The 9,548-nt window shown below is 39.8% G+C and overlaps 2 protein-coding genes across 2 annotated transcripts; both read right to left on the bottom strand.

Annotated features, from left to right (window-relative positions):
* Positions 1–3,986: 3,986 nt before the first annotated feature.
* On the bottom strand, positions 3,987–5,565 carry s100a10b (S100 calcium binding protein A10b). Its single transcript, XM_080039194.1, has 3 exons — positions 5,454–5,565; positions 4,363–4,517; positions 3,987–4,260 (listed from the first exon to the last, which is right to left on the bottom strand). Exons 2-3 carry the CDS (start codon positions 4,498–4,500, stop codon positions 4,102–4,104), a joined length of 297 nt encoding a protein of 98 aa, XP_079895320.1. The 5' UTR covers positions 4,501–4,517; positions 5,454–5,565; the 3' UTR covers positions 3,987–4,101.
* Positions 5,566–6,825: 1,260 nt separating this feature from the next.
* krtcap2 (keratinocyte associated protein 2) lies at positions 6,826–9,001 on the bottom strand. Its single transcript, XM_080039339.1, has 5 exons — positions 8,873–9,001; positions 8,182–8,336; positions 7,906–7,969; positions 7,547–7,613; positions 6,826–7,404 (listed from the first exon to the last, which is right to left on the bottom strand). The coding sequence occupies exons 1-5, from the start codon at positions 8,874–8,876 to the stop codon at positions 7,284–7,286; spliced, it is 411 nt and encodes a 136-aa protein (XP_079895465.1). The 5' UTR covers positions 8,877–9,001; the 3' UTR covers positions 6,826–7,283.
* Positions 9,002–9,548: the final 547 nt, after the last annotated feature.

Below are 9,548 nucleotides of genomic sequence, written 5' to 3'. Positions count from 1 at the left end.
TTACACTACAACATCTATACAATAATATAATATCTGTCATGTAGAACACACAGATGTTCTTAGTTGGGACGTAAAGCAACCAGCAACCTCAACCTATGTCTTTACTCATTCAATGATGGAAGCGAATACAAGCAGGCCCGGATTAAGAAGAAAGATTACACTAGGCATACCGCATTTTTTCGGGCCCCCTCCAAAAGGATACTTCACGATTTGGTGAAAAACTACGTACATTTGAACTGCCACAAGAGTATTATGCTCATTCATTTGTTTAAGAGTTGCGCGTTTGTAAACGGGAGTAAAGAGAAACGTAACTGAGTGTGCGAGCTCACTGCAGGAGCATTTCTGTAAGGTGCGTGCAGAGTCCAGTGTGGGAGCAATTTTTCCAACTGGATGAAAAACAGTGCAGTGCAATGCTTTATTCAGCATAAAGTTAAAACGCTCGTGCAAGCCTGATCTAACACAAAAGCCTTGCGTGAGCGAAGCAGCGATTCACCTGGTGAAACCTGGCGTGGAACTCTGTGGTGGGTAACGGCGAAATTCACAGTGAGACCTATGAGTGAGACATCGCCAGTGTGAGACGCCGCACAGAAAAACTCTGGTTTGACGACTAAAATTACAACCGGGGAGCAGAGCCGGCCCAAGCCTTGATGTGGCCCTAAGCCGAATTTGATTAGGGCCCCCCTCTCCAATGTTATCGTGGCCAAATGATTGACTATTGTTAAATGTCATTCACACACCCAGTTCATCCCTAGTGCCTCCAATGTCCAGCTTAGTGAAAATAGTAGCCAGTCGAGATCCTGACTCTCCTAGGGGGGTCCGGGGGTATGCCCCCCCGGGAGATTTTTTTTTACCTTTTTAAAGTGAAATGCATGAATTTGGTGCACTTTGAGAGGGAAATTAAGAGGCTAAATCTGAGGAATTTTGTGTGAACAAATAATTTGGAGATACTGGCTCGAATGAAGTAGAAATAAAAGCTATCGAAGAAAGACATGGATTTTCCATAAAAATATTAAAATAGAAAAAATATAATATATAAATAAAATTAAAAATATAATTCAGTGTCCTCTGGGATGGTGCTTTTTTTTCTTTTACGGAACATATTTCTCTTTAATATTATGAATGCATTTAAATGCAGTGAGAGGAACGAAGCAGAAGAACTCTGTTGTCCAGCTATCTTTTTTTCCACAGATGAGGCTGAAATAGACTATAGACTACAGTATACACAGTGCATGGGCAACTGAGGGCAGCCCAATTTCCAATTTTTTTAAATAAACTCAATACCGAGTGATAAGTTAACCTCGGATGAACTGATTAAATTAATAGGCTATTAACTATCCAGACCAAAAAATTGTATTCCTTTTTTTGTATGATAACTTACATTTGCATAATATGATCAAACACATACCGTAAAAAAAAACCTAAAAAAAAAACCCTAAAAAAAAAATCCTTCTCACTGGGCCCCCTTGTGGAAATGGGCCCTAGGCACGTGCCTAGAATGCCTATGCCTAGATCCGGCCCTGAATACAAGTGAATAGAGGAATCCTGGGTAACGCAATAGACTAGACTTTCAAAGTGATCTTAAGTTGTTCTATGACACCTAGTGGTGAATTAAAGACAATACATGACCTCCTGCTTTAAAGGACCAAAGCACTTTTTTTTAAATGTTATTATGTTCTGTTGTTACTGAAGCTGAAGGTAAGGTATATTACGCTCATAATCAGCTGTCTACTAGAAAATGTTTATATGGTTAATGTTTAAATCTTTTCTTTTGTTAAAAATCCAAGCCTACCCTGATTGGTCCGTAACTACAGGCCTGAGCAGGCACTGACCACAAGGTCCAAGCTAGATTTATAACCGATCCACTCCTAATTACTATATCAAAAACCTACCAAAGTGCCAATACAACCAGTATGTTAACATGTAGTGTTCACTTGCCAAAAGTGATACCTTGTGATTAAAGCTTTATTTATGCCTTAAAACAACTTAATTTCGTTCATGAGGGTTGTGATTAGCAAAATGTAGCTCAACCAGTCATTTTTACTGGTTGAAATACATTTAAAGGGCCATTACAACCCATACATTGCACTTTCGACTAGATGTTGATTGACGTTTTTTCTGTGGGTGTGGATAGTTGGCTGGAGGTGGTGCTATGAAACACGAGCCCTGAAACACGTACAAAGGGGAGGCAAACCTTGAGAAGACACACTTTCAGAAATGTTGAGCAAGAGAAAAGGAGAGGGTGGTGTTTTCGCATACTTTAGCAGCGTACAGACCAGTGTTGGGAATAACGCCGTTTAAAATAACGGCGTTAGGTAACGCCGTTCTTTTTTCAGTAACGGGGTAATCTAACTAATTACTTTTTCCGTCGTTACAACGCCGTTATCGTTACTGAACGTTAAATGCGGTGCGTTACTATGAATTGATTGAATAAACTGTGTAATCCGAACGCACCCCTGGCTCCATACTACACAAACTGCTAGTGAGGAGACCGGTGTGTTTTATTCAGTGTGGATGACATTATAACTGTCAGTTAGCGCCGTCACGTCAGTCAGCCGGAGCGCCTGTTAAGTGAAGTTTCTTTTTCTTTCTCTCTCTGTTGTGTGAGCTTGCACGTTGCCGCACTAACCACCTATCAATCCACGGTTGAAACGTGCTCTCCCTGAGTTTGTTTGCATCGCCCTTGTGAGTAAGTGCATGGAGTTTCCCGATCTCTATAAATTGTAATTTATGCACGTTATTAAACGGCCGCGATTCGCCGGTTGCATCAGCTGTTTAGCGTGTCATCACGAGCCGAATATTGCTATTGTTCTTTTCCTGGGATCTGTATGCTGCTGTGCATGTTAAAGAAGGAAATAAACAGGATAAATCCTCTCCTCCTCTCATCGTCTCATGCTTCATAGTCTGACGTTTTTGGCTGTTTTAGCCGACACCCCTGAAGTGAATCCAGTGATATTAGCAGATCAGCACGGTACATCCAGCAGTTTCCTCTACTACTTTTGTTGAGAACAAAATAGGCCTACTTGAAGTGCAGGATAGGCCTAAACCTCTTGCTGTCTGTTGATGTGCAATAAATATTGAAGGTTATGTAGCCTACAAGTAGGCCTACCTGTCTGTTCTACTCATTTCAACTGAATTGTGAAAACTGCTCAGAAAAATCCAAATTGACAACTTTTTTTTTTTTTTTTTTTACACTAGGCTAACGCAAATAGTTACTTTCCCTGGTAACTAATTACTTCTATTGTAAAATAATTCAGTTACTAACTCAGTTACTTTTTGGAACAAGTAGTGAGTAACTATAACTAATTACTTTTTCAAAGTAACGTTCCCAACACTGGTACAGACACACCCAGAAATATGTGTTGAAAGACCATGAGGAATTGCATTTAACACGATTGGTGACAGATTAGCTGCGATTAACCCTTCCTCATAAAACTACATTCTGAGTGCATTGAAGATACAATTAAAGATTATTTTCAAATCTTGCAAGCATCAAACAGCAGTTTGTGGAATGTGTATGTACTTGGAATGAAATGCCTGCCAGTGCCATGTGTGTGTAAGATAACAGATTACGTTGCCATGGTCATGAGAGAAACATCACAACCTTCAAACCCTAGCAAAAATTGTAAGAATGCTTCTGTTGGCATTACTGTAACCACTAACTCATGCTTCAGGTATGTGGGCTGCAACCAAGTTCAGCCAACATCTGATATCAGCACATTCCCACATTGAACCACCAGGGAGTGTTCAAAGGCTGAAATGATGTGTTTCAGATGGGAACAGATCAATTTTATCAGTTGTCACTTTGGTATTTTTTCAGTCACTGGCAAGATTTGATTCTCGACTTGAATGGTTCCCCTAATAGAATAAGTAAATGGCGCAGTAGGCGTAGAACCATATGCAAACCAGAGGAAAGCTTCCTTAAGAACAAAAGGAGACACCTCTATTGAACACACTGTACAAGAGTATAATGAGACAAGCAGACGGTGTGGTTTTTTCAAAGGTATTTGTTTTACTTGTGAATATGGCACGCATATGTGCTACAAAATGTTCTTATTATAAAAGCAAAAATTCAATGTAATTATTTTCCAAAATGTTTTCCCATCACTTCTTGCTCTTCTTATTGTGCAGCCTGAAGCACTTCTCACAGGCCATCGAGAGGCCGACGACCAGGGGAAGAAACTCTTCAAAGTCCAACTTATCATCTTCGTTTTGGTCTAAATCTTTAAGCAAGGTATCCACGATTTTGGGGTTATTCTGGGTCTGAAAGAGCGAGAGAGACAGGTTCAGGTTAGCTCAATGGGATACATACGTACATTGATCTGTAATGAGGCGAGAGATTAGATTTGTATGTATTCTTCTTACTTTCAGGAAGGTGGGTAACTCAGTGTCAACAAGTTTCTTCAGTTCCTTCTTGCTGAGGGTCTTCCCATCACCGTCTTCGACGGCATAGCGGTGGAATATTAGAATCAGGGACTCCATGCATTTCTCCAACTCAGTCATGGCTGCAGAAGTGGGTGCTGAAAAGAGGAAACACAAGTCTGAGTTTACATTTAACAGGAAATGTGCTTTCCTACTGTTGATAAAAATATGACTTTATGATCCCATGGTGAAATTCACAAGCAACTCTGCAGTACATATACAGTACAAGATTAGACACGCCCCTTACATTATTGCACTATAATGATTATACTTTAATAACATGTTAGCCTACTCTGAAATGGGCAACTCTGCACAATGAGTAGGCTATTTAACTTTTTGTACTTTATAGGCTACTCTTTTACTTTTTAACAACCTATTTTTAATCCAGGACTTTTTCATGTATTGCTACACTGTGGTATTGCTACGTTCACTTTAATAAAATATCTGAGTTCTTCTTTCACCCATCCAAAACTCGTCGTTCAATTAGCGGATGTGGGTGTTGTTCTTACTGGCACCCGACCAAATTCTTTGGCTATCACGCATCAGTCTCATGAACATATTACACTGAAATAATTTTTTCCGTGTTCCCACTCTCCCTTCCCCTTCGGTCGTTTCATTCTAGTTGGCAGCATAGGGTCGATTTTTTTTAAAGCAGGAAAAAGGAAACAAAAGAAAAAGAATGTGAAACATCTCAAGGGAGAGATCATACACACCCGACCAGCCGCTACTTGTCAGAAGTGGAAAGTCATGCGCCAACAACGCCCAAACCTCCCCAAAAAACTAAAGACTACAGAATAAAGCTTAACTTCAAAAAAGAAAGAAAGAATGAAAAAAGAACACATACACAAAACAACTTTAAAACAAACGATGGCGTGAAGCCCACACGTCTCAAGTAGTTCAGCGACTGAGATCCATCATCCTGTATCTTCATAATAAAGTAGGCCTATCAGACTACTCGCGCAACCTAGAAAAAAACTCGCGACAACAAATAAAAATTAAAATAAAATGTGTTAAAATAGTTATGATGAACTTACCAGGAAACAAAGATGCAGAAAATGGTGTTTTCAGTGAAGAGAGCAGGGGCTGACTGAAAATGTATTCAGTACTTTATAGTCAGCCAGGCAACACCCTATGATTTGATGGGCGGGGGCGGGAGAGGGAGGGGCAGAGGCAGGAGAAAGAGAGGGAGAGCAAATAACGTCAAAAGTGCAAACACCATCACTGCCTGTTTTCCCACCAGACTGTGACCGCAAGAGACACCAGATATGAAGCTTAAAATTCCATATTTTACATTCTCTATTAAAAGCCCTACGTAAGACTGCCTACCCCATGCAAAATTGTTCTCGTGATTCAGAATGAAACATCAAACTAGCACTAAGTGGTGGAGCAATACTTGTAAAATGTTGGGACATGCTGACAAATGGGCAAGCATAGGCATGAGTGTCGTAGAACTTTTGAACTAATCAATTATGCAATTACATGATATCATTTATTTCATAAGCATCCAGGCTCAAGGCCAAGTCACATTCAAATCAGCTGACACTTTAAGACAATAAAGGCACATCTTTTAAACGGCTCTATTTATCAAAGGAAGTTCCCCTCTCTTTGTCAGGAACGCCCTGATCACACTGGCACAGTCACTTGGAAACTGCCCAGTCCAACCACAGACTGATCTATCCACTGAGCAGCTGTTTACCTACCAAAGCACCTCGGTGATTTCAACTTCCCCATCCAAATTAATCCTGCCAGTCCATGAGTCTAAAACAAAATAGAAAAAAATACCAACTATAAATCTACCCCTCTTAAACGCAGACAGATGCCTCCATGTGACCTCAAACACATGCATGTCATCAAAAATTATATTTAACACTCGTAATTTTTAAAGATATTTTAACATATTATTGACAGTTGAGATAGTATAGAGTAGGAGTGGGAAGATGACATGCAGTGGAGGTCCCCGGGTCTGACTCGAACCCGCAACCACAACTGAGTCTATATGGTGTGCGCTCTACCCACTATGCCACAGAGCGCCCCTTAAAACTCCCCATTTCAGACTATTTTAATTTTTTTTTTATTCATGGTGTACATTACAATCATACACTTGCTCTATTAGTCCTGGTAAGACTTTTGTGTCGTTTCACTGCACACATGCAGAGACTTGGGTAAGTCCACAACCAGTCTGGTTTCTGATGATCATGAGACAAGTTAAATATGGTTTAGTTTACTCTTAAGGGTGGAAGAGTAACAGAAGTGAGGGTTTCTTTCCCTCTGCTGCATTTCCATGAAGGGTCGTCCCTCAGCTCACAATTGGAGGATACCACCACACCTAGCTCTACAAATAGACTGACATGTGCAAACAGAGTACAACTGGTCAGACAAGAAGACAAACTATTTCAGAGACACAGGTCTTTTACAGAGTTTAATTACAAAATGAATTAAACAAACACAAAAACAACTTGAGGTGCTGATGAATGCACTAATAACATGACAACATGTATGAATCTCTTTGCAGCCAGTGAACATACAGTGCTGGATAAAAAGGTTATCAATGGAATGTAGATTGCTGCTCTAGGGCCTTACATTTACCAGGGACATTTCTCCACAATTCAAATTCAAGATCACTGTAGAAAACAACAACAAACACTATGTTGTCATAATAGTAACAAACTTGTAGTGACTAAGCTGATCCTTGCTTTTTTTCAGTAATATACCCGAAGCAATTTTTTTAAGAGCCTACAGAAATACAGTAAGGGTCATGGGTTCAAGACATTATTACAAAATACGCAACTGCTGTGTTGCACTGGCCGTCAGCACCTGGGTGAAAATGAGTGATTAACTGGATGTAAGTGGGTTGCACGCATTCATCAGTTCTTCCTTTTGCCCTTGCTGGCAGCCTTGGCAGGTGCTACTGCGGGAGCAGCTGCTTGGTAGAGAGCAGCAGAAACCTTGTTGATGTAGTACACGGCGAAGATGGAGAATATCAGGCTGGAACAGAGAGAAAGGCAAGACAGTATAAAAAGATGAAATATATTTACAGGCTACTTTTAACCCTGTTTATAACTGTGTGCACTTGTATGAACTTAAAGTGTGTATTTGTGGTGTGCAGATGTAGAGCAAACCAACGTACCATGTGGTGACACAGACACGGTGCACCAGACCAGAGGCAAACAGTGAGAGGCACAGGCACACCAGAACTGGAAGTTGAGAGAATGAACAATATAAGTGAGAAATAAACAGAGCCTGAATCATATACCAACGCACTTCATGCGATCCTGCATAAAGTCCACATGCTGTTTGTAAGTTGTGTTATTGAATCATTGACCAACTGTGTGTTCAAGGAGTTAACACCTTTTAGGGAGGGACAGGATGGTTATGTTTGGATACGCTTCGATTATTGAGGATGTTCATGTTTCAGTATAAACTGAGCCAACGCTTGACTCAGCAAATCATATAATATAAGGTTAAAACAACATGTCAGCAACTTACTCTCTGGGAATATCTTGGCTTGGAATCCTTTCCCAAAAATCAGGTTTTCCAGATTGTTAAATGCCTGGAAATAAAGTTAAGGTGGAACAGCCCTCCTTAGCAGTACACAAAAACCAGGAAACTCAAGAGAAATCAGGTTATGCTGAACATTATGCTGCAGAAAAGACAACAAGAGCGTGGGATATTAAAAAAAACATTAAAACATGTGAATCCTAAAGAATCTTGTAATGTATCGATTAGCATGATTGATTAAATGAATGCCTACAAGTAGGATACAGTGAGGGAACAGATGAAGAGGACGGAGCCCAGAAAACCTCCCACGATGGTGAGCCACTCTGTAGATCCCAGCTGTTTGCTGAACATCTGCATCCCAGCAAATACCAGCACTGACAACAGGCTGGACAGCACTAGAGAGGTGCCCGTGTTCACCGCTACAAAGCAAAGAGAGTGTACAAGACTTTCAAACACAGATGCAGATGTAAACTGGACCCACTCAGTCAATTAATATATATAACCAACGAGGTTTGTCTGAAGATTGTAAGCGCAACTCAAATGTATCTGCTGTAGCATCATTACTAAAGTTACAATTTTATACATCTGGGAATATTTCACTTTATAAAGAACAAACTCCTGACGACGTAACGCCACGTCAGTGTTCGTTCACAAACGCTTCCGACAACTTGCCATTAGCTATAAGCTAAACTACCAAACCTAGGATTTAAAAAATAATAATGTAAAGGTCTACTTACATTATATATATATATCTAAAATATATCTATTTTTCTGTTTAACAGTTATGAATACCTCAAAAGTTACTGCTGGGCTGCTATCAGTCAGCTAGAGTAACCTATTTCTAAACGTCAGCGTTAGCTAGCTAGCTAGACCGCTAATGTCTTACAATATCTGTGCACAGACAAACAAGCTTGGTAAAATTACTCGAATGATAGATTAATCGTGCAATACGTACCCATATTCAGCGTTAAATTAGAGTCCTTATAATGAAACTGTAGTAAATTAGGTTTAACTTTGATGAGCCTGCTAATCACATTCGGCTCTAGGAACTAAAACCGTCCACCCGGACCAAAAGACGGGTAGGACGAAGGGGCGGGGTCATGATTGGAGGAAGCGGCCAATACAATCAGTTTTACAGTTTATGGCCATAAATCAGATGAATAAATTACTGTTTTATGCTACAAAGTCTATTCTTTTACGTAATGGTTAAATGGTCTCTTATTTCAGTTTTCTTTTACAGCGGCCCTCCCCATAGGAACCATCTCTGATGCTTTTGTGGTTTTCCATAAGATGCTGTGCAGTTCTTAATACAATTTAAGAAATATGTCTCATCTCATCATCTAGTAGTTTACATGAGGTAAGGAATTACTTTCTACTCCCTTAAAAGTACCATAACAATCTTATTTCTAAGACCTTCCCGCTGTACTAACTGTACAACAAATGTATATAACTCGACGTCATTGAAAATGAGGGTCACCCCTCACCTCGAGAGACCAATTGAGGGTCACCCCTCAATTGGTCTCTCGAGGATAAATAAAAGTTAAATGAAATGAAAAATTAAATATTTTTTTGTTATTGAATAAAAAATAAAGTGAAAATTATTTCATGAAACATGTAAACAACATATTAAA

The sequence above is a fragment of the Ammodytes marinus genome (assembly GCF_949987685.1).
Source record: "Ammodytes marinus genome assembly, chromosome: 13".
In the NCBI taxonomy this organism is placed as follows: Eukaryota; Metazoa; Chordata; class Actinopteri; order Uranoscopiformes; family Ammodytidae; genus Ammodytes; species Ammodytes marinus.
This window is presented reverse-complemented; position numbering and strand designations above follow the sequence as displayed.